The 25681-nt window shown below is 36.8% G+C and overlaps 2 protein-coding genes across 5 annotated transcripts; one reads left to right on the forward strand and one right to left on the reverse strand.

Annotated features, from left to right (window-relative positions):
• Positions 1–1797: 1797 nt before the first annotated feature.
• Positions 1798–18566, forward strand: LOC127455069 (gamma-adducin-like). Of its 3 annotated transcripts, none has more exons than XM_051722636.1 (15): positions 1798–2024; positions 3616–3860; positions 7839–7974; positions 8133–8284; positions 9128–9208; positions 10231–10380; positions 11209–11352; positions 11573–11671; positions 11771–11947; positions 14408–14668; positions 14986–15102; positions 15207–15296; positions 17040–17157; positions 17587–17694; positions 17869–18566. In XM_051722636.1, the coding sequence occupies exons 2-15, from the start codon at positions 3639–3641 to the stop codon at positions 18195–18197; spliced, it is 2184 nt and encodes a 727-aa protein (XP_051578596.1). In that variant the 5' UTR covers positions 1798–2024; positions 3616–3638; the 3' UTR covers positions 18198–18566. The 3 variants fall into 3 exon arrangements, with proteins under 3 accessions (XP_051578596.1, XP_051578597.1, XP_051578599.1); XM_051722637.1 differs by having other exon boundaries at positions 3644–3860; XM_051722639.1 differs by lacking the exon at positions 3616–3860.
• A 606-nt stretch (positions 18567–19172) lies between these two features.
• On the reverse strand, positions 19173–25471 carry smndc1 (survival motor neuron domain containing 1). 2 transcript variants are annotated; one of them, XM_051722640.1, is made up of 6 exons: positions 25302–25471; positions 24598–24717; positions 22452–22594; positions 22164–22322; positions 20060–20213; positions 19173–19858 (listed from the first exon to the last, which is right to left on the reverse strand). In XM_051722640.1, the coding sequence occupies exons 2-6, from the start codon at positions 24715–24717 to the stop codon at positions 19721–19723; spliced, it is 714 nt and encodes a 237-aa protein (XP_051578600.1). In that variant the 5' UTR covers positions 25302–25471; the 3' UTR covers positions 19173–19720. The 2 variants fall into 2 exon arrangements, with proteins under 2 accessions (XP_051578600.1, XP_051578601.1); XM_051722641.1 differs by lacking the exon at positions 25302–25471 and adding an exon at positions 24997–25287.
• Positions 25472–25681: the final 210 nt, after the last annotated feature.

Consider the following 25681-nt stretch of genomic DNA (forward strand, 5'->3'; position numbering starts at 1 on the left):
ACAGTCAAGGGACACACTTCATGATTGATTAATTATTCTGAGAGTAAATATTTCTCAGGTCAGTCAGAGCGCTCATGGTATGCACAGTGTGTACGGCCGTACAGCTGCAGGCACCACTGAAGTAAAGCCCAAGGGTCAGCTTACATGTGCAGCATAGAAGTATTATTTAGTATGGGAGATGTGAACTATATTATATTGGTCTACAAACATCTACATTATAGCAGCACATCACCAGCAGAACTGTCTAAATTGGTGAGTGTGTTTGATGTGTAACATCTGGCTCGTATCTTTGCTTTTTCTGTGTTTGAAAGATAAGACTCAGGGAGGTCGTGGTGGGGTCATGTCTAGAAGGGATCCCTCTCTCGTCAACTTCTCGCGCATGCACATTCTGTTAAGATGCTTTCGCCTGTGCTTTTTTTGCTTGCATCTCAGTGTATTAATGATGGAAAGCATTAGAAACTTTAATAATATCAATAATATAACATTATTATTATTATTATTATTATTATTATTATCATTATAATAGAGTAATTGTTTGCACTAGATGTAAATATCTGCCACATATTGTGGCTATTTGCACTGAAATAATCTGGTGCAAAAAAAAAGAAATTAAAGACAAACTGCTCTTTTAGTGTCTCTGCAATGGCTTAGTGTGATAAGATGGTGTCAATGTGCTTTTTCTGTGCAGATGAACTGGGTTCTCATCCTCCTTTTGACCCAGTTTTCCCCATCCTGTTTCCTGTCTCCACTCTTAATATTTTTCTTTAATACTGCTTATAATTATAAATAAAATGAATATAAAGGTTGATTTTCTCGCAGTGATAGGTTGGTGTAGGGTATCTGTGGGACTCTAAGTAAACACGCTGCAGTGATGCCCTGTTAGTATTTAATTAGGGGTGCATATAGTATCTGTCTAACACTGTTTGCAATTTGTGCAAAGATGTTGCTATTTACACTTAGTGCAAATAGCTTCTGCCTTATTTATTACTATTATTATTATTATTAATATTATTAAGAAATCCTGTTGTCTTCTTGAAATGTCATATAGCATCCCATGTTTCTTGGATACAGTAATATTTTGACATAAATTCATGTTAAGGCACATATTACTTTAAATCTTAAATTCTGTTATTGTGACTTAATTGACATTAATAGTAATTCATGAATTAAAAAGTGTTTGTGTTGAAAGAAACTAGCTGTTGTTTAAAGACGTTTATCTCTTTTAGAACAGGAAAATGTAAAACAAATCTTGTGGAGATTTTCTTTGTGTTCCGCAGCTTGCGCCCCTTTCCAGTCGAATTGCAAAGAAAAATGCAAACAAATGTGTCACCACCCAGGATACACGCGGATGCAATTTTTGTTTATTAAAATATAAAGTCACATATGAGCAGATTAGAACCCGGGATTTCTTATAAAATGTGAGAATATGTTACCACTAGACCACCCAGCCAAATTCTTAACAACGGAGTTGATTGATATATTTCTCCAGTGACCAATAATATCTCATGACTGAAAGTAGCAGATGTAGAGCTAAAGTTATTAAATGTATTATGTGAAATATTTGATCATCAAAACTGACAATTTAAATAATCTTTTACAAGCGCTCCTCCTTGCTGTGCAACTTCAAATGAACGCTGTGTAAGAATCTCGTGAGATTGACAAAGAGGGATCCTTTGTAGACACAATCTTGTGGTGGTCCTGCCAAGGCGCATGCAGCGGTGGAGGCGTGTAGGTCTGGTCACGTGATCCTCTCACCAAGTTCCCACGCAAAACACTCCTCACACATCATCGCGCGCACGCACTTCCAGTCAGCGCGCGCTCACGGTCCTAATACTCTCAACAGAGTCCCACGGTTCTACTAAATAGAGAATAAACTACAGACAAAAAAACAGGCGTAGGTACTTTTATTGTGCTGTTTGGAGCCAGCTCTAGTTGTCCACTTGGCTGAAACTGATTTAAAGAGTTAGAATGCTTCCTGTTGTAATTCAGAGAATAAACTTGGAGAGAACTTGAGGACGGGAAAGGTGAGCATCATTCACGTTTATTATGGTTACTAGATTTGTTTAGATATTTTGACTTGTATTGATGATAAAACGTTTGACGCCGTGTGTTTAGAGGCCTATGGTACAAATTGTGGAGTTTTTGTTTTTCTTGGTCAAAATATGTTTTTAAGCTTTCCACGTAATCTTTAAATAAATTAAAAACAAAAACAAACGAGTCCGTGGGTTTGTATCAGTGTTTAAATAATTGTTATTACCATCAATGTGAAGTTAGTGTGAGGTTAATCTTTTTTAAAGTTACATAACGTAGCTATGACAATGGATGTGTTTTATAACCTGGCGAGTTCACTATCTAAACAGCATTTGGTCATCAAGAGCACACAAAAAAAAGATTTTATTTATTTATATATTTATTTGTCTTTGCGCTCCTATGATGCCCAAAGATGTTGCGCGCGCATACAATGCCCTAAAATGTTGCGTGGGTCAATGATGTCCAAAATTGCTGTACGAGGCTATGATTCCCAAAAAATGTGATTGCTTAAAATGCTGCCTATGTACGCAGCTCACCAAGTTTTGAGAAATAGCCAGTAGTGTATGGCAAGAAGGCGGTGGGGCGAGAGGAGCATCAAATGATGGGGGGGATTCAGGATGCGTTTTTATTCCACGCAAATTACATTTCATGTCTTACAAGTGATGGCTCTGTTACTTAAAGGAATATTCCGGGTTCAATACAAGTTAAGCTCAATCGACAGCATTTGTGGCATAATGTAGATTACCACAAACATTTATTTTGACTTGCCCCACCTTTGAGGCACTTACAATGGAAGTGAATGGGGCCAATCCATAAATGTTTAAATACTCACTATTTCAAAAGTATACCCACAAGACATAAACAGTATGCATGTTAACAAGATATTAGAGTGATAAAATCGCTTACTAACCTTTTCTGTGTAAAGTTGTAGCCAATTTTACATCTGTATTGCCATGACAATGTAATGTCAACAAACCCTAAAATTACTGTAAAAATGACGATTTAAACAACTTCACAGCCTAAATAGTACATGAGTTTTAACAGAAGAATTAATGTAAGCGCTTTTATAAAATTCTAAGCTTCACATTTCTGCCTTTAAACCCTCCAAAAATTGGCCCCATTCACTTCTATGGTAAGTGCTTCATTGCAACTTCGAGTTTTGCTTTTTTTAAAAAAAGAAAAGTCGAATGTGTTTTGTTTTGTTTTTTGTGGTAATCGACATTATGCCATACATGCTGTCGATTGAGCTTAACTTGTATTGAACCTGGAATATTCTTTTAAGTTTAGTTTGAGCTTAGACCTATACTGTATGTAGATTCAAAGGAGTTGTAGATATTTTGAAGAAATAGTCAACGTTGGAGGGGTGTTTGAAGGGGATTTAAAGGTGTGAATTGTTCGGTGGGGGGTGGGCAGATATGCATAACAATATAGGCTGTCAGCTGGATAGCAGACATTCAGGTGTGTGTGTGTGTGTTTAGACCATTAGTTTCTCCTTTTTGCATCCAAACAACAATTGTAAATGCAGTTTCAAGTGGATTAGAAAAACACCCAGTCTACCCCTCCATTCTCTCTCTTTCTCTGAAGAGGGTTGTGTGTTGTGTTTATGTATGAGTGAGGGTGAGTGCCTTGAGATGAGTGTGGGTGATGAAGAGGGCAGTTCTCGCATCCGCCCCCCTTGCAGTTTAAACGTGAAGAAGGTGTATGGAGATAGCACAGAAGAACTGCACTCCCCAGAGTCTCTGAGGATCAGCAGTATGTCACCTGACCTCAGGCAGGACTTCAGTATGATGGAGCAGAGAAAGAGAGTCACACAGATTCTACAGAGTCCAGTAAGATCCACTCAAACACCCACACACTCACACAAAGTGAGAATTCACATGCTATCTCTCTCTCTCTCTCTCTCTCTCACACACACACACACACACACACACTCTCCCTCTCTGCATTTTAAGAGGAGCCCACGCTTGTGTTTGATTGCATAACAATCAGCAAGTGGAGATTCATTGCCCTTAGAAACCATGCATAGATTGTCAGAAATCCTAGGAATGAATTAAATAAAGAACCCAAAATTGGTTGTGTTGTGTGTATCGAGTTATAGCAGTATTTTCTGGGCAGAAACTCTATAGACACACTCACTTCACTTTGCCATCAAATGTGGTTTGATTGACCAGATCACAAAACATTATGGACCCTGTTTACACCTGGATAAAGCACTGTTCATTTGTGATCAAGTCACCAGTTAATGGAATATTCCGGGTTCAATGCAAGTTAAGCTCAATCGCAGCATTTGTAGCATAATGTTGATTACCACAGAATATATTTTCTACTTGTCCATCGTTTATTAAAGCTGCACTACTTAAATGTGTGCTCTCTAGCGACATCTGTGGTTGAAACTTAAAATTGCAAGCAATTTGCGGAAGAATACATTACGTCAGTTGTGTTCTGGCACTGCTCTTCTGATAGATGAATCTCCCAATTTGAGCTTACCTGGACACCGACTATGTATGATCATGACTGGAGGCGGAGTCATAACGTGCTTTTTTCATGTTGATATTATGTTATACGATTAAACATTTGAAACAGAAATATTACTTGCTTTGATGAAGATTACCAACACTCTTATTTACATATTTGATTGAATTTTAAACTTACATTTCTGACACTACACTCAAAGCACTTTTAAATAGAAAACAGGGGACTCTCCTCAGCCACCACCACTAGATTTTATGATATTTAAGTTTTATCTACTATTAATGTTTGAATTTAATTCAATTTTCAATTTAATAAAATGTTCAATTTAAAAGGTTAAACTCATGATATGACTGATATGAGTTCAATAGAAGACTTCTTTTCATTTTATATCATTATAATTTTTATACTATATTGTCCAGCATCAGTTAATACAATAGCATGTCTATGCAATGCACACAATAACACCGTAAACTAAAAACATTAAACGAGGATTCAGTAATGATGGGGATAAAATATACTTTATAAATCATAAAAATAATAAGCTCAAATATACAATATAACAATTACAAGAAGTCAATTTCAGAAGTCATCCATATTAAACATGTCACAGTAACTTCAATGGACAACGCAGATACATCGCGATCGGTTAACACATGAGTAATGTTCGATTCATAAAAGCATGACAAGCAATATAAGCTTCAACAACCCTAACAGAAAACATATCCAAGCATTATAGTGGGTAAACAACTTCGCCAAATGGACAACAGATAAACATCCATCTAGGCTGTAACGATTCTGTCCTGAACTGTGTGATTGTTACTGAACTGAGCTGAACAGCGTAGTTAGATTCTCCAGCAGGAACATGAGACAGCCGGCACTTCTTTCCTGTGTGTGCGGACATGACGTAATGACAGAAGTATGAACGTCATAAGCTAGCGATTTCGTGCCAAATCGAACCCAACAGTTCAAAATACAAATAATTTGTATAGGCTTACAGTAGTTAATCGGGGCAAGGTAAGGACATTGTTTTGAACACTGATTGTTGATGTACTCAATCAATAATGGCAATTTGTTCATTTTTAACCACAAAATCTTACATAGTGCAGCTTTATTTAAAAATGACGGTTATAGTATGGCACTTACAATTGAAGTGAGTTGGGCCAGTCTATGAACATTAAAATATACACAGTTTCAAAAGTATAGACACAAGATATAAACATTATAAATGTAAACATGACTCTAGTGTGATATAATCTCAGTTCTACATGATTTTAGTGTGATAGAACTGTCTATAGGGTTAACAGCGTTGCGTTGTCATGGCAACGAAGTTGTAATATTGGATATAATTTTACATTGGTAAGGTCAATAAGCGATCTTATCACACTAAAATAATCTTAACATGTATAATGTTTCCTTTTTCTGGCTATACTTTTCACCCCCCATTCACTTCCATTGTACATGTAACTGCAATTTTTTAAATAAACAAAGGATGAGTTGAAAGTATTTTTCGTGGTAATCAATATTATGCCACAAATGCTGTCGACTGCGCTTAACTTGAATTGAACACAGAACATTCCTTTAATTCCAGGTCTAAATGGGGCCTAACTTGCCCCTCCTGCCTTTGAAGTTATTGCCAGACGAGACTAAAGTTATGCTCTTGTTTTTTGTGTCCATAAAATATGCAACATTTTGTGTAGGACAATCTACAACAACTGTGACGTTCATTCTCTGGTTTTGACTAAATACACAGAGCATAATATTTCACGGTCTGCAGCCCTGAGGCCTTATGAATGACGTTAAAGTATCATAAGTGACTGGACCTTCTGTCTGCTAAACTTTTCTCTTAAAGCCTGTTTTGTTTAGTTTTTTGCAATTATTCAGTACCATGACTGAATGAGCTATGAGCAAATCAGAAATGCCCTACATTTGAGATACAGTGGCCCCAAAAATTATTTGGACACTTAAGCCATGCTTAAAAACATATGAATTTCATTTGTTTTGATAATCAAATGAAATGTATTCACCCTGCTATCCCAGAAAGTTCAGATGCCGAGGCCCAAAGTCACTGACACTGAGGAAGGCTTTTGGCCTTGATTTGATTTGGCCAAAACATTTATTTTAATTCCCATGATGTAAAAGAATAAATACTTCTTATGAAGACATTTTCAGAGTGCAGACCTTCCTTTATTTTTATGATTTGTTTTGATAATGAAATATCCAACCAAATGGCATCTGCAGCAAACGATGCTAGACCTTTACTCTAAATTAACTATTCATAGCCATTTCTGCGATTACTTTTAATGAGGACTTGATGTGAGGGGATGCCATCCCCCTTGTTGAAAGAAATGGCAAAAAGCATCCCTCTTGTAAAACCGCCATCCCCCCTTACCATCCCCTTTAGATCAGTTGTGTCATGAATTACTTAGAACAAATCATGCAAGTAAACTATTTTAATTCTTTACGTATGATAATAATGGTGAATAGACAAGCCGCGTAGTTTGAGGTTTAGACATGTTTGGGGTTGCCAGATATCAAGAGATGCACCCTGCCATTTAGATATTTACATCTGCACAGTTTGGAAATATTCTGCTTGTATCATGCTTTATTTGCCTGAATGTAGAATGTAAACATTACAAATTAAACATAATCTACCTCTTGTAATGTGGATAAAATGAGGAAGAAAGAATATTATTTATAGTATATGCAGCGTGGAGCAAACGACAGCTTCGGTGCCAGTGACAGCTTTGTCCTTTCTATAAAGCATACAATAAAAAACAAATACAAGAGACTGAATATATAGACAAAGCATATTTTGCAATAATCATTTATTTATTTATTTATTTAGTATATGTTCCATCAGTCAAAACAATTTTTTATGCTTATGAAGGTTATAAGGTTAATATTGTAATTGAATGGTTTTCGGAAATCCCTGTGCATGAATGAATAAATTCTTCTTATAATATCGATATTTGGCATGACAAATTATAACAGCAACTTATATATAACAGTAACTTACACAATATGAGAATATTAGAGCGCTTTACCTAGATGCTAAAAGCTCTATGCTAGTAATGCATTATTTAGTGCAAAATGGACATGAATAACAGTTATTTCTGAAGAAATGTTTAGTAAACAAATTAGAATCCATTAATATTTCTCTAAATGTGCACACTTGCACTAAACATTCAGTTGGATGTTGTTCACTGAAGCCTGCAAGAGATAAATCAATGGGAATTTACATTATTGAATAGGTATGTGCGTCATTATTACGATTTCAGTTTCATGTTTTGATACTGTATGTTGACATAAATTAAGAAATTGGCTGTTTTTTGCAGGACTTTAAGGATGAGTTGGAGTGTATGATAAAGGAGCAGTACTCCAAAGGCAGTAACTCTGGTGGTCTACTGGGTCACATCACAAACCTCATCTTTAGCAAAACACTCAGCAACACTGGAGTGTACAGTCCCACCAGTGAGTGCACACATACACACACTGATATTGACATGTGTTTGTTGTTACTATAGTCAGCAGATGGCAGGCATGGAATTCTAAGTTATTATTTGTTGCTATGTGTAAAAATAAAGGTAGATATTTATTTTTATTTTGTCACTTTGTTTGTATGTTTCCAGGTGTGGGTTCAATCAGTCCAGTGAATGATCTATGTGGTGTGGAGTGGTTTAATTGTTCTAAAGCTGAGAGGGAGGGCCGCTGTAAACTGGCCTGCCTGTACCGTCTGCTGGACCTGTATGGACACATTCACTTCCCAAACACGTATATTACTGTGAGGACACACACACCACACACATTGCCTTGTTCACACTGCACCTAAATCTAGTTTATTTTTCAAATCCAATCTGTAGGACTGATTGTCATTTTGAAAGTTGTGAAACTGGATCCAATCTGTTCATACGGTGTAGTCAATGATGACATGGTGTGAAAAAAAATCATACTTAAAACTACAGACCTGTCTGTTCAAACTGAAACACATAGCACATATGGATGACGTATGGATCCAGATTTCATGTTTTTTGAGACAGATTTAAGTCAGAAATGCCAATAATTTGTTTGCTGCCTGTCTGAACAAGGTCTTTTACCATTGCATCTAAAGTTTAAGAGTATTTTCTAGTCCTTTTCTGTGTTTAACCTTCAAGCTTTAGACCCAGAAAACTCAAACAATTACAAAAGCATGAATGGATACTAGGGCTGCACAATTAATTGAAAAAAATAATAGAGATTACAATTACAGCTGCTGCAATTTACTAATCCTGAAAAATGTCAATTGCAATCATTCAAGAATTTCTATTTACAATGAATATTGGTCAGGCTGTGTGCATGAATGCAATAGAAAATCTGTTTAAATGAGTCTATTAGCATATCAGAAATGACAACCTACTGTAGTATTCTAGTATTGTTGTGTTGCACACTTTCTGTGGAAAATTTGAAATCACTTGTTTTTTATGCAATAAAGAAATTCAGGAACTATTCTCAGCTTGTTTTGGATGTGTAGCCAAGAATATGGCATGCAGCTGCCCTAAAAAAAAGTATTTTAATCAAAATGAAAAATTGCAATTACAATATCAATATTCTCTCTCTTTTACATTTTCTCTGTCATTTTCTTCTTTAGCTTCGTGTGAGCAAAGAGCAAGATCATATTCTTATTCTTCCTAAAGGTCTGTCCTTCTCTGAGGCCACAGCAGCTAGTCTGGTGAACACACACTCACATACATCCTGCTACTATACAGTAACCTGAACATGATCTATGAATTTGGGAATCATGTACATTTACACATATATATGTATATAAACAAGGGCATAGGAATGATCTGAAAAGGGGGGGACACATAAACTATTTCAGCTTGGCTCATGAATATGAATTAGATGACATAACATTACGATAATGCATGTATCAGTCATATATTCACTGTTACACAAAATATTGGATAACATATGTAAGAACTGTCGTACTGTCAGACTACGTCCACATAAATTCAAATACCTTTGAAAACATCACTTTCGTTTTCGAAATGTTCTCCGTCCACACTGCCGTTTTCAAGCATTTTCCAGAAGTTGCCCATCCACACAGAAACCTATGAAAAATCCCCTTACTGCACATGTGAAAAATCGCCGTTCCATGTATGGTCTGAAACACAATTGTCCTCGTGTTCTGTCGTCGAACAGCAATTCCGAGTAAACTTCCTGTCGCCTTTAAAGAAATGCAATGTGAAGGTTGTAATAAGGTACATTTATCTTTAACAATGCTATCAAATTGAATAACAGGCATAATAACACCGCTATAACATGGGCCATCATTTTGATTGCTTTGGGTTGAATGGATCACACGACTGTGTCACATGACAACAAATATGTCATAATTTTCTCTGTCCACACTAAAACGTGAAGACGCTGTTTTCAAATGTATCCACGTAGGAGAGCGTTTTCAAAAAACGGTTGAGAAGAGCCATCCGACTCGCGGCTCTCCACCTTTTTGGTTTTAATTAAGCGTTTGAACGTGATGTCACGTCCGCTCACAAAGGATTATAGGATAGTAAAGTGTCCAGTCGATCGACGGAAATTGTAGGTCATCCGAGTATTTCTCACTTACTGTTTTATGAATACTTTGGACATACTACTTCATCGGCATACTGTTTTTGGCTTACTATTTATTAGGGAGGTATGAATATTCTGACACAGCAAATGTTGTTTTTTTTTGCTTTGTGTTGTTTACAGGTGAAGGTGAATCTAATCGGTGAGGTTGTTGATCAGGGAGCAACTTCACTTCCTGTGGATGTTTTGGGATTCAAACTACATGCAGCAGTGTACTCTGCTCGACCCGATGCCAAATGTGTTGTACATACACACACACCAACTACAGCTGCAGTGAGTAAACTCACATACTCCTGTTGTGGTTGAAAATTATGTTTAAAATGATACTACACTAACATGAGGTACAGACTGTAGTCATGTCAGTCTCTGAAGAAAAGCTGCTTTAACCTACATTGTGCTGGGCATACATTCAAAAGTGTAGCCATGTTGAGACCTGCCAAATATTACTCACTTTATCTCAATAATACCCTGTAATGAAATCCGTTAACTCGTGGAATTAATGTATCATGGCTGATTGCAAATAGCGCATTTTTACAATTGCATCTGTAACTTTTGCTCTTGCATGATGCTGAATTTATGCAGCTGGGTGTCAATGCAACATAAACATGAATATTACTGAATACACCTTTAATTACAAAAACTTAAAGGTGCTGTAAGCGATTTTTTTTATGGAAAGTTATGCAAAAAAGTTCCTACTCCCTGAAAGATATCACTGAAATAAGTGTTGTGAGATATCTCACCAGTCTCTGTGACAGCACTAGACTTTGTTAACAGCAAACAAAAATGTGTCCACGGTCCACAATTTTGCACGTTCTCATAGTGTTGTCCTTGCAGTGAGTTAATGAGGCTTAATGCCATATGCTGATTTATAATTGCCAGTTGAGGACGCTCTTTCGCTACTGTTGTGTTTGACAACCGTGGGAATATGCTTTTTGTCGGATTCAACGTTATCGGTGCGGCATTTTGGAAAGAGGTCTTGTGGAAGTTAGAATGGCTAAATCGGTTACAGCACCTTTAAATGTCTCACTTTACCTGTATTCAACCTACAGTACTCTTATGGGCTAACATACACATATTACTAACCTTCTGTATATCCTGTAGGTCTCCTGTATGAAATGTGGCATTTTACCTATTTCCCATGAAGCCTTGCTGCTAGGGGAAGTATCTTATTTTAGCTACCATGGTGATTTTGATGACGAACAGGAGAGGATAGATCTTCAAAAAGACCTGGGCCCCACTGCCAAGGTGACAGTCTGTGAATCCTGGGACGAATTGTTGTTGGCATGACAACCATTAGTAGCACACTATAATACAGAAAAGCCTAAGCAAAGAAAATTACTGGTTGTAATCGTTGGCAAGTTAACGGTGCATGGTGCTTTAGAAATGATAGAATTTCAGTTGTGTGGATTATTGGGCTGTGTTGCAATGGAAGTGCAACACTGATGTAAATCTGCTGGTTGTTTAGGTTTTGGTGCTAAGGAATCAAGGTTTATTGGCATTTGGAGAAACAATAGCAGAAGCTTTTCACTACCTATACCACAGCCACCAAGCCTGTGAGATACAGGTATACACAAATGCACACAAATACAAAAAAACAAACACAATTTGTGCTGTGGTGAAACTCTCATCCACATTATCTCCATTTTTCTTTGTCTCTCTGCAGGTTAGCGCTCTCTTGTGCGCAGGTGGCATTGAAAACCTGTGCATGTTAGACAGAGCAAATCTTAAAGTTTCTCCAACTCCTTCAATTCATGCCGGTGGAGAAATGCCAGAAGGACAGATCAGGTGGAGGGTTGGCGAAGCAGAATTTGAGTCGCTTATGAGGATGCTGGATAACTTAGTGAGTGCAGTGTTTCCCCTATATGCATTGAACAGCGGCGCACCGCCACTGCTAAATTATGAGCGCCGCTGCTGATATTTCACATGGTTTATTAAAATTCTTTACGCAATGTAACACTTGCCAGCCCTAGTCAGCTGCGCGCTTTTTACACTGCGCGCATTTGAATATGGCTGGTATGAAAGGAAAGGAACCCTACCTCATACACACAAATACATGCAAGAACTCACAGTGAGGTCACCATATAGCAATCCAGCAGGAGTGTGTTCTGCAACTGAGAAGCAGGATACCCACAGGACCCGAAATTTGGCGCAGGATTGCGGCCATTGCTAGCAAATTTAATCATTCCCTTATGTTCCACGTTCATAATGCGGGGAATTCCCACACACCTTTATTAACTTTAACATGTAGCTGAGCATTGGTAAACCAATCCATACAGATGAACAAATCAAATGAACAGTGTTGTGTTTGTATCAAAATGTAATTCCAGAATCTGCACGAGTAAATCAGCTCTTCTGTGCCCCTCTTTCTCTCCCTCTCTCCTGCAGCAGCTAATTGAGTGAGCGTGAGGAAGTCGCATATTACTGAACTTAAGATTCGACATGCGAATGCCGTTGCAAAGCGTCTCTGTAAGTGAGCGATATGATAAATCTATTGCTCATGTTTATAATCAAGAAAGCATAGCTGTTAACGTTGCAAGCGCGGGACGTCACAGCGATCTAGTTTTGACACCTATATATATATATAGTAGTTATGGAGAATGTTAGTTTAAGTCACCACTCACTTTCATTGTATGGAGAAAAAAATGTAATGACAGTGCATAGTGACTGAAACTAATGTTCTGCCTTTTGTGCTCCACAGAGGAGAGAAATTCATTCAGACTTAAGAAGTAATGATAACACAAATTTCATTTTTGAATGAACTGTGCTTTAACTACCTGTTACAATATTTGTTAAAGGTATCTGCCAAGAACAACAACATAAATGTAATTCAGCACATAATTGCATCACGTCTTGCTTGGAAACAAGTGACTGAAGCGGAGGACCATAATTAAGCTATATACTTTAAAAAATCATTCCATCTGAAAAATTGAAAAATTGAGGTAAGAATTGAGAAAAGTAACCCCTGTGAGATTTAGGTGAGATTGTTGTAAAATTTCAGATGTTTTAGTAAATTTGTCCCCAGAACCAGCCAGAGCCCTCCAAGCGTCAAAGGTCCCCAGTAAACACACACATGACAAGTCCAACAAGAATAACACATCTGTAACGATTCTAAGGTCGTTTTAAGCTCCACCGATATGCGCAAATACGGATCCAGCATTACGGGCTCATGGACGCAAGCACAACAGCACCACTGCTGAAAAAAATCCTAGGGGAAACACTGGAGTGGCCCTTGAAATAACCTAGAATGAAAGATAACCAGTTGTGCTTGTGTAAATGTTGTCTTTTTTATTGCATGGAGCATGTAGTGTAAAGTCAGGGCTCAACGGTAAGGATTTTCTCTGCTGGCCCTGATTTTTACTCTGCCAACATTTTTATAGGCCCCACAAAAATAAAAGATACATTTTTTCTTTGCAATGTACTTTTGTATGAATCTTGTATGTAGCAGAAATAATTTTTAGATTTTTTCAGTAAATGTTAAGTTTTCTTTACAGAAAAATTAGCCTTGCTGGTTTTACCAGTGTTGGGTGTAATCTGATTAAAAAGTAGTTACTTTAATACTTTTTAGACAAAAAAGTAAATTTAAAATTCTTGTATTCAGATTACAATTACTGTTTTAATTAAGTTAAATACTTTTAAGTACAGTACTTGTGTTACACATTTCTAAATAATATTATTTTTGTAGAATACATTTAAAACAAAATTCTGTTCATATGTACATCTGTTTGCATTTCTGTGACAGCTGAAGGGCATGTATAGAAACTTTTTGTGAAAGTAATTAAATTAGTAATGTGATAACCTTTTCACTGAGCTAATCTGTAAAGTAACCTGATTACTAGTAATTATAGAAGTAATTAGTAATCTGTAAAGCTTTACTTTTATTGAGGAACTTACCCAACACTGAACATTACTAATTGGTTAGAATAACTTGAAAATTATTCTTGCCGTTTTGACGAAACCTCGTCCATGTTAGCCAGCTAGATAATGTTACCTTGGTAATAACTTGGTGTAAATCAGCAGACTTCACAACTGCAATGTTCAATACATAATAGACACCCAAATGTTTCCATTTGCAAGGCATTAAAACACATTTACAAAAACAACAAATGTAATATTTTGTGAAAACACAGCACTGGCCTGAGAGGACAAGTGGCAGTTCCATCAACCACCCCAAAACAGTCTCACACTGGCCCCTGGCTGTGGGCCACACTTATTGTTGAGCCTACAATGTATTCAAAAATAAGAGTCAGTACTGTCAACATATGTGTCATGTTTATCCAAAAGCTGTCTTTTATGTTTCCAGGGTTACAGGACAGGTTACACTTACCGCCATCCCTTAGTTAAAGAGAAGCCTCGACACCATAACGACGTGGAGATCCCTGCAACTGTCACCGGGGAGACACTAGAGGAAAAGGACTTCTTTCAACAGAGTCCACTGCACCTCGCAGCACAGAAGCGGGATAGAGAGAGGATACGATGGCTGACTTCACCAAATAGTTACCTAAAGGTCAATGTACCTGAGGAGTCAATCAATGGGACCTGCAGCCCCCATTCCAAAACTATGGTATACTCAAATAAAACACTCATCATTCAGAAACTCAGAAGTATTCATTAATTCACTTTAACAATTGCTTCATGAAATTGTTGACCAGAAATTCTCTTGTTTGGAAGCTCACATCTTGGTAACTAAGGGGTTTTTACTGTCACAGCACAAAGCAACATAGTTCCATTTTATTAATCACGGATCAGACCACTAGAGCAGAAATATAAAGCAGTTCTTGTTTTTCCCATAAACTGGAAGCAGAATTGAAAATAATTGGGTGCATTTCACCTGTTGCAATATGTGTTTAATATTCACATTTGTCTTTTTTTGTTTTTTAGTGGATGAAGTCTGAGGAGTCAGGCAGCTGCAAAGACACCCCAATTAGGATTGAGGACCCCAATCAGTTTGTCCCACTTAATACCAACCCCAATGAAGTCCTGGAAAAAAGAAATAAGGTGTTTTTGTGTATGCATTTGTGTGAGAGAGAACAGACTGAACAGATTGTGTCCACAGATTGTGTTCACTATACTAAAGCACTGTGTTATTTATGGTGGTTTAGATTCGGCAGCAGTACAGAGCAGATCTGATGACGGCTGGACCGAAATCTCATATCCTGGCAGACATTGTCATTGACAAGCCTCCCGGACCAGTACGTAACTACACAAATGAAATCTGTGCATACACAATGTTGTAACTACCAACTGAATATCTTTTAACCTCCTGAGACACAAGCATGACTGCTGTGTGCATTGTTTCCCTTTTTGATTTGTAACTAGTAGCACCTTGAAAACAAGAAAAGAAAAAAAAAACATTCTAAAGCAAATAGTTTTCATAAACATTTATGACAACATATGTGGAAATTGGTACTAATTTGTGACATTTTAAATTATACCAAGCTATAGAAAGTCAGATTTCTTTTTATAAAATCAAATTGTTTATTATGTTTCCAGGAGTGTTGGTTATTCATGTTTTTGAAACATTACAGACATTACTTCAGAAATAAGCATCATTAATTATGATTCAAAGTAATGGCCAGCATCATCCAGTCACTGCCAACCATGTTAAAATAAAATTCTACATTATAAATTCTGAATCTTTGTACTGATTACCATTGTCCCATGTCTGCCAAACATGTTTAGTGGTCCAAACATCATCTGCAGCCTGAAACTGAGCTTTTGGTTGGATTTTAGGAGTGAATGCACTTGGCTGCATAGAGAGCTTTATGATGCTCCCTTGCTCCCTATTTAGTGCTCCCTATGACTTAACCTCCAGTGTGCTGTATGCATTCACTGGTCTCACAACAGCTCAAAATGCATCTTATTTTCATCATAACTCCATATAAAGCCTCTGAAAGCAAAATGTTTCAGCTTTTGAATGAACCCATTGATTCTAAATGTGAAAATGCATATTGAAAATAGGAATGCATTTACTAATGTTAATGAATAAAACCTTATTGTACAGTGATAACAAAATAAAATATGACAATGTATATTAAAATGAACCGAAATGAGCCAGAGATGTGTTAATGTTGGAAGTTATTCAAAATAACTAATGTTTTTTCAACTTTTGAGAGAATAATGTCCCAAAGACCACGTATGTGGACATCATGTGCGCTGACATGTGAAAAAGTTCTGAATTTTTTTAGTGGCATATCAAAAGAAACTAGAGATGCTACTCTTTACACCCAAACAGGTTTTAATGAAAGAACTTAGAGGTTTCTTACCAGAGGCACTTTTGTTGACTCTGTGCCAGTAGAACCGCTTCATGGAAATCAATGACATGTTGTTATGTCATGTGACTCGGTGTGCCACAAGTTTAACCCTTAAATGACAGTCTAGAGTGTTGTGAACAGTATTCAGTTGGTTTAAATTAATTTAAATTATGTATTGCGTATAGCGAAGCCAAAATACAATGTCCACGCATGTGGGCGCAGGGTCAAACGAGGTTAAAGGTGCACCATTTAACTTTATGTACTGTAAAAATACAAATACAATTTTACATGTAAATATTTGTATTGTACAAATATTTTTAAATGATACTTACATGAGATGAAGATCTCATGACAAATCGAGTTCTTCTCACTTAATTTTTTCCTCTTTGGGAAAGTCATGGAAACATTTTCTTTTGCTGTTGGAGCAAATCCGAATGCAAAAATAATTTTTGTTAGTCTCCCATGTACTTCTGTAGAAGTTTACCTTGCTATAGCTTACTTCTACATTCCAAACCTGGAAATAGGAAAACGATACTTTCAGTAGCATTGGTCACCAAAAACATTGCTGCACCCACATCGATAGGTGTCAGTGTAAGTCTTAGCAAAACCTTTAAAACAAAACACACAAATACAACATAACTAAGACACAGTTCATGTAGCCAAATTGTTTTCTTCCTGCAGGCATTCATTTATGAGGATGAGGAGCAGACAGCTTCCCAACCACCAAATCCATTCCACCAATCAGAGGCAGACCTACAAGAATACACCCAAACTGTGGAGAACAAGTGCAGCCAATCAGGTACACAAACTTTTATTTACTGTATTCCCATGTACACACACACAAGCTATATTACATCTGTAAATTAAGGGGTTAGGGACTCCTAACTCTAAGTATAAAACTCAACTGGCACAGTTTGTGCTATGGACATGGAAAATAAATCCCATAGACTTACACTGAAGAAGATACTCGTCAAAGGACCAGAATATCATACAGACTTAAGGTTGGGCTCTTTTCAGCCCTCTTTCTAAGGTCCTTAAACAAACTCCTAGCAACTACCAATAACACCAACTGCAAAGCAATGCGCTAAAAAACTCCTGAGCAACTGTGAAGCAATGCCCTGGAAACCACCCACAACACACTAGCATTGTGGCTGCTTGCATTGGTAAACACTGTTTTCTTCAGAAAATGTATAAATCACATTCTTATGTGTTTTCTTGATGTATAAAGCTCTTCAATCAGAGGCTGATGAGGAGTTTACAGATGGAGAAATGACCACATATGACGGCTCCACTGTGTCCCTTTCTATCTCTCCTCTCATGAGCCCAGAAAGAGGAGGTAAAGAGTCTCATTTAAGTTGTTTGGTGGGATTGAATGAGCTTATTATGGCACTGATATTTGATAATAAAGTAGTTTTATTTTCATATTATGTACATTTAATTTCCATTGAGTCTTAGTCATACCATAAACTGAAAGAACCCATGCTGACAAGTCTCTTTCTTTCGTTCTCAGACTGCCTGTCAGCTCTGTTGCTGAGCAGTGATGGCGATGACCTGACCCAGGATGATGACCTCACTTTGCAGGTCACAGAGCTTAGCATCACTAAAGAGATGCAGGTCTCCATAACAACCACTATTGCCAACAACATTTCAGTCACCAGCTCATCTGAAAGTCAACCAAAATCACCAAAAAAAAAGAAAAAGAGATTTCGTACTCCTTCCTTCCTGAGGATGAGTAAAAAGAAAGAAAGAGAAAAGGAGAAAGGAAAAGACAAAGAGGAGAGAGAAAAAGAAAAAGAGAACAAGGAAATAGAGGAAGAAAAAGAATACATGAAGGACTAAAAGACTAAATTAAAATGTGATGAGTTTATGATGTGGAAAACGTAGTTTCAGGAGGGCTCCATGTTAAATGCATTGACTAAGTAGAGATGTGTGCACATTAGCATTAACACAATGGCTTGTCTGAAGAATATGTATTTTTAACACTTTTTGTTACTGCTATATTATAACTATAGTAGAAATTGTGTCTAAAGAGCCTAAATACATAATTATAGACAATATCTTACACTTTTATAAACTTTATATGTAAGTGCACCCTCATACATAATATTGTCAGCAGACTAAATAATCAATTCTAATTTAGCTGCTGGTTTCAATTGTTAGTTCTCATCCGTCACTCTACACACTGCATTTGAGAAGTATCAGAAACATTTTCATGCCACTGTATGTGTTGTGCAGATGCACTACTGTATGCTAAATTGAAGGACAAGAAACATTATCATTGAAAGTACAAGAGACTGTGTGATTGTGCATTCCTGCAAGTAATACAAATGTATTTGAAATTGAAAGCTGGCCATACAATGTGATATAAAGCAGTTTAAGTTTTTTGGTCTATAGATAGAGACATGCTTGATTACTATTAAGCTTTTTATATAAAATATTCTGTTTTATTGACTGAGTACTGTAATCGCTATGTGTTGATCAGCCTATGCTCAGAAACTATCAAGTACACTGTTTTTAAACTAAATCTTATGCTGTACTGTAATTATGTTAATAGTGATGTATCCTTGTGCTCATAGGGGTGTGTCTATGGAAATGTTTTGACTGATGTTTCACTTTTTCCAATAAAGACCAGGAGGAAAGATGGAGTCATTTGTAACTTTGTACATCTTGGAAAAGAAAACTCTTTCATTGAAATGTCACAGCCCCGCTATAAAAGTATACAACAATTTACTGTGACAATTTATAGATCTGTTATGTGTAACACAAAATCACCTGTAAAAAAAACAACAACAAAAAAAAATCTTAGTATAGAAATGTCAACAAATCAATGTTTATTCTTCTCAAATATGTAAATATACAAAACTGAAAATCAATTTTAACACAACAAATGGGCTGCAGAACACTTACTACACAGAGGTGGAGAAAGCACGAGAGAAAACTGCTTAATCACTTCCACAACACCAGTCTTCCCTGACATAAAATCATATGTGCTTTACATATGTTTGTTCAACACATCATAAAAAAAAAAAACTACAGGGCAGAGTTCTCATCCTCAGTACCTCTGAAACTGTAAAGTTAGTCCTGAAAGCATGATGAGACCCTGTAAAACTAAACAATAACTGTGGGAGCTGTCTTTAACTAACGACTCTGTGGACTGATGTTTTATTAGTTACAATGTCCAGAGACTCCTTTAGTACAGAACAGATCCAACATCCCAAGACTAAACACCCACAATGACTGGAGTCCTACTCTGGAAATATAATTTCATGTCCAATCAAAACTGTTTATAATTTGGCTCAGAGTGGGATCTTGTTTTATTTTAATGGTGGGTGGTAACAGATGGACAGACAAGACAAGATAAATCACTGGGGCATTAGATGCCTGACATTATACTTTGAAGTGTCATTGTACTGTGTCATGGGTTTATCTGCGATACCACATGTGCCGACACCAACCTTTCCATTCACGCTCTCTGGAGATGCAAATATACTCCTCTTCACCTGCAGAGGGAGATCATAAATCAACATTATGAAAAATTATTTTAACCTTCTAATGTCTTTTTGTTTTCATGTGGTGAAAATAATTAAGTATGAACAGAAAAATTAAGAATTGAAATCCAACAAGCATCTAGTAGACTTTATGAGGAGTTTCTATTGAGACCACTGGTTTGCAGGATTAGACAGAAATTCTCTCATACACACCTGTCCTTTCTTATTTTTTGAATAGGCTTTATTGTTAAACTGTTGCCATTTGGATTTCTGATCTTCTCTTTCCTGCTCTAGCTCCTTCATGCGCTGCACTTTCTTCTGGGCTTTCTTTTTCTTGTACTCCCTCTGCTCAGCCAGCAGCTCTTTCCTGAGGACAGACAAGACACACAATTAAAAAAAATTAAAAAATGAAATAAATGTGAAGGAGTTCTCTGACATAAACATACACAGGTATTTTAATTTTAAGCTGAAGTATGTAACCTTTTCAGTTAAAATATTTTCTCCTATCCCATCTTAATATGCAGAGACAACGAAGTAAACCATTCAGAGATTAATTTTCTTGAAAACTAAAACATTGTCTCTGTGGCACGATAAAAATTCCTGTGTTTGTTTTGAGCGACCCGCTTATACCCGCGCCAACAATGTTACTCAACCAATGGTGTGAGTTGGGGGTGGGACTATCTCTTTGTTTGATCAATGGCAAAAAGCTGTTTTGAAAACACTGTTTATTTTTGCAATTCTATTCTGTGGCGCAAGTGTCGCAGAAATTACATCAGCTTTAAATGTGAAGGGTGTAATATTTGCGCCACTCATGGAAAATATTGTTTTATATTATTAAAATGTGTTAAAAGTGCCACAGTGTTTACAATCAAGAAAAGTCAACCTATGAATGGCTTACATAGTTATCTCTGCATTTTAAATAAATACAGTTGAAGTCAGAAGTTTACATACAACTTAGCCAAATACATTTAAAGTCAGTTTTTCACAATTCCTGATATTTAATCGTAGAAAACATTCCCTGTCTTAGGTCAGTTAGGATCACTACTTTATTTTTAGAATTTGAAATGTCATAATAATAGTAGAGATAATTATTTAATTCAGCTTTTATTTCTTTCATCACATTCCCAGTGGGTCAGGACGTTTGCATACGCTTTGTTAGTATTTGGTAGCATTGCCTTTAAATTGTTTAACTTGGGTCAAACATTTTGGGTAACCTTCCACAAGCTTCTCACAATAAGTTGTTGGAATTTTTGCCCATTCCTCCAGACAGAACTGGTGTAACTGAGTCAGGTTTGTAGGTCTCCTTACTCGCACAACTTTTTCAGTTCTCCCCACAAATAATCGGATTGAGGTCAGGGCTTTGTGATGGCCACTCCAATACCTTGACTTGTCTACCTGTTTCCTCCAGCATCTTCACAAGGTCCTTTGCTGTTGTTCTGGGATTGATTTGCACTTTTCGCACTAAACTACGTTCATCTCTAGTAGACAGAATGCGTCTCCTTCCTGAGCGGTATGATGGCTGAGTGGTCTCATGGTGTTTGTACTAGAATACTATTGTTTGTACAGATGAACGTGGTACCTTCAGGCATTTGGAAATTGCTCCCAAGGATAAACCAGACTTGTGGAGGTCCACAATTTTTTTTTCTGAGGTCTTGGCTGATATCTTTTGATTTTCCCATGATGTCAAGCAAAGAGGCACTGAGTTTGAAGGAAGGCCATAAAATACATACACAGGTACACCTCACAATTGACTCCAATTTGCCTATCAGAATCTAATTGGCTAATTACCTAAAGGCTTGACATTATTTTCTGGAATTTTCCAAGCTGCTTAAAGACACAGTTAACTTAGTGTATGTAAACTTCTGACCCACTGGAATTGTGATATAGTCAATTAAAAGTGAAACAATCTGTCTGTAAACAATTGTTGGAAAAATTACTCGTGTCGTGCACAAAGTAGATGTCCTAAATGACTTGCCAAAACTATAGTTTGCTAATATGAAGTCTGTGGAGTGGTTAGAAAATGAGCTTTAATGACTTCAACCTAAGTGTATGTAAACTTCTGACTTCAAATGTATAAGAGAAAGTATTAAAAAAAAAAAATGAAATTATTAATAATTAAACAAAAAATATGACACTTTACATTTAGAGTTGAAGATGAGTCTTAAAAAAGAAAAAAAAATGTGTACTACTAATCTGTTTCGACTGGTGCTACTTAAAATTTGATTTTAGAGGTAATTTGTCTTAGAATAACACTCTCTAGAAAAAGCCTAATATAGAAGGCGTATATCAAAACATTCTCATTCTCACATTTACTCACTTGGATTTGGGCTTCCCCCCCTCCTCATCCCTGCTCTTGCCCTCCTCTGCGGCTTTGAGTGCATGAAGTGGCATCACCTCTGCATTTCCGTAGCCAGAGAAGGTGATCGCTGCCGTACCGTTCTCGCTGTCAATCTCCTCGATCTCTGCCTCATACACCCTGTCAATCACACAGCACTGTAAGCAGGTGAGTACAGATATATACAAAAATCCCTACCCCAAATGTAGTCGACCATATCCCACACACCATCCAATTACAGCTAATCACCCAGCACTGTGTGATACTCACTGTCCGTCCTGACTCCAGACGGCCATACAACGGTCTCCGACTCTCCAGCTGTGAGTAGACGAAGCTGCCTCTGAACTTTTGTCGCTGGCCACGCCCTCCACTGGCTGTGATGTCAACAGGTCTTTTGTCAACTCAATCACCTCCTATAGTAACACATAACAGCAATGATTTGATAAATGTACTTACTTAGGAGACTTCTTGTCTTGTCAGCTCTATCGTGTTGCAAATACAGGCCATCAGGCTTCAACCTATGTGACAAAAACTGGCCCCCTGAAAAACATGGCAGACCACTAGATCTATTAATACAGGTATACTATTTAGGGATGCACCGATATGAATTTTTTTGACCAATTACGATTTTAACAAAAAACCATAGGCCGATACCGATACCTTGCCTTACTTTTTTTCATTAAATCACTGATTAACTTTGGAATTATGCTTTAAAAATGTACAAAAGCTTTTTAACTGTTCGAACAATAAATAATTTTCATTGAACATGGATTGGATATGTTGAACACATTATAGGCAATACTTTTTAAGAGTGAAAGATAAATGAAAAAATAAGTTAAAATGATAACATGATGATTGATATGAAAAATGGTTATTTTGGACTACTAAAACATTTTTGCACTTCTTGTTTTGCAGTCCAAAACAACAGAACTCACATTTTACATATATGTACTGTATATGACAGAACATTACAAATTCATACTATGCACATGTTGGGCAATTCCATATAAATGTCAACTACATCAAGGAAAAATCAAAATGTTAATCAAAGGTTTAATTCTGTATTATGGACAATGGATATCACCATCCAGACTGCTAGAGGATGCACTTGCAGCGCTGACTGAAGTGCTGAATGCAGAAACGCAGCCTTTTAAGGTTTAGTAATTGCACAAGGCCATATTGCAATTTCAATCTTAATTCAATCAATCATACAGCATTAATGGATACCATACTGATGTATTAGAAGTCAAAGTCTGCTGGTTTCAAAGTGTTTAAGATGGTTTCCCTCATCATGTAGCCAATAGGTCAGTGCCGTTTTCACAACTGTCACGTCCATTTATGCAGTTTTTTCCGCATTATCATAAGAACGAGAAAGAACTAAATTTAAATATTACATGTTCTTAAGAGTGCCAACCCTTCTACATATTGTGGATATTATCATTTCTGGATTGTGCATTTAAATTCAAAGAGTTTTTACCAAGTGCAATACTTTTTTTTATTTATAAATCAACCATCAGTTTTTCATATCAGCGTTTTCATGCTTATAACTGATATGCCAATAGTTACAATTTGGTCAATAATTGGCCAATAAATATCGGCAGCTGATACATTGGTGCATCCCTAATACTATTAGTTATCAAATTCATTCATGCCATTAAAGGAATAATTCCCTCAAAAATGATAATTCTCTCATCGTTTACTCACCCTTATGCCTTTTCAAACTCATTTGACTTTCTTCTGCGGAACACAAACAAAGATATTTTAATGGAGGTATGCTGTCTGTTTGTCCAAACAATGCAAGTGAATGGTGACCAAATTTTCAAGCAGCAAAAAGTAAATAAAGGGAGCATAATAGTGGTTTAATCTATGTCTTCTGAAGCGATTTAATCGGTTTTAGGTTACAAAAGAACTAAATATAACTCCTTTTTCACTATAAATCTGGTCTCTTTGGCAATCATGATTCCAAGCTCGATTACACTTCCTAGTGCCATCTAGAGCTCTGCTCATGCGTCAAGCACTAGGAAGCGTAATCGCGCATGAAATCATGACCATGCCTAGAGATTACAATGGCAAGATGTACAGTGAAAATAGTTCAATCTTGTTCTGTTTCTCACCCAAAACCAACTGGATCGCTTCAGAAGACATGGATTAAAACACGGGAGTTTTATGGATTACTTTTATGCTGCCTTTATGTACTTTTTGGAGCTTCAAATGTTGGTCACCATTCACTTCAATTGTAAGGGGAAACACATCATATCTCTATTAAAATATCTTTGTTTTTGTTCCACAGAAGAAAGTCATGTGAGCTTGAGAAGACATAAGGGTGAGTAAATGATGAGAGAATTATCATTTTTAGGTGAACTATTCCTTTAAGCTCCACTAACGGTCAAAAACAATGGACAATCCTGCCCCAAACCTGAAGGTCTTTCTGCAGTTTTAGCAGATCTTCATTTTCTTGATCTGTAGAGAGCGCGGCTTCCACCTGCTGCAGCTGAGCCTTATAATTGCTCAACTGCTTCAACAATTCGTCAGACATCTGAAAACACAGCAAAGCAAACAGTTAGATTTCACACAAAACTTCTATTATTCTACATACACATTTTTAACAACAAAAATAAACATACAGCCAGTCAGACACGGTCATTAATGAGTTATATAATGAGAAGCCATCCATATATTTGCATAGCTATATTGCCTTATTATAAATACCGCCATACGGTTACTTACTATTATCAAAGTTTATAGTAACATTTTAATTCAGATGTCTTGTTAGAACATGATAAACAAGCCAAAAACTCTGTAAAGCAGTTTATACATCACCACAGCGGAGTTCTCTAGAAGTGTCAACACACTGAAGTGACTGAATCTTCTCTGCACTGTTAGCAACAGCCACTAGCACACAAACTCTCAAGAGGACTAATGTAAACAGCTACATGGACCAAATGTTGTACACTCATAAAAGAGATAATATAATCTACATTTGGTGGATGTGAAAGCTTTATTTTAATCCAAATTAAACGCTAATCTGCGGCTCGTGCTCAAAAGCAGAGCTCGAGGCCTCGCGTTTAGCATGTTTATATTTACATACACAGAACATATATTCATTAACATGCGTCTTACCTCTGCAGATTCTTAGTCAAATGTTTGTGTGAAATTTGGTAGGATTAACACGTTAAAGTGTCCCATGCACTATTGTATTTTATTGAAAGGAGCGTCTGTTCGTTTAACGTTTTTATTTTCTTTTACCCTCACCGAGTAGACCTCTTGCCGGATATGACGCCAGAGTCTCGTGTGATACGCGTTCTCGCGATGTGTCTATCATCACGCATTGCAGTACTTTTCCTAGCATTGAGGTCGAACTCACTTTCACAAAATCAAATCCTGTAACTATTGGCCATTGAAAATGGCATGTGTTTCTATCCCAAGCACAAATGCTTTTAACGCAGAAAATGTGGGTGTAAAAAAAGTCCGCAGAGGCCAAAGTTTTGCGATAATTGCTT

This window comes from Myxocyprinus asiaticus, chromosome 17 (genome assembly GCF_019703515.2).
Source record: "Myxocyprinus asiaticus isolate MX2 ecotype Aquarium Trade chromosome 17, UBuf_Myxa_2, whole genome shotgun sequence".
Taxonomy (NCBI): Eukaryota; Metazoa; Chordata; class Actinopteri; order Cypriniformes; family Catostomidae; genus Myxocyprinus; species Myxocyprinus asiaticus.

Coding starts and splice junctions, on each gene's coding strand:
- LOC127455069 (XM_051722636.1), top strand. CDS start 3,639: ATGAGTGAGGGTGAGTGCCTTGAGATGAGTGTGGGTGATGAAGAGGGC. Junction 7,975..8,132: donor TGGAGTGTACAGTCCCACCA/GTGAGTGCACAC, acceptor GTATGTTTCCAG/GTGTGGGTTCAATCAGTCCA. Junction 9,209..10,230: donor AGGCCACAGCAGCTAGTCTG/GTGAACACACAC, acceptor TGTTGTTTACAG/GTGAAGGTGAATCTAATCGG.
- smndc1 (XM_051722640.1), bottom strand. CDS start 24,717: ATGTCTGACGAATTGTTGAAGCAGTTGAGCAATTATAAGGCTCAGCTG. Junction 20,214..22,163: donor GGGGGGAAGCCCAAATCCAA/GTGAGTAAATGT, acceptor GTCTGTCCTCAG/GAAAGAGCTGCTGGCTGAGC. Junction 19,859..20,059: donor CAAAAAATAAGAAAGGACAG/GTGTGTATGAGA, acceptor CTCCCTCTGCAG/GTGAAGAGGAGTATATTTGC.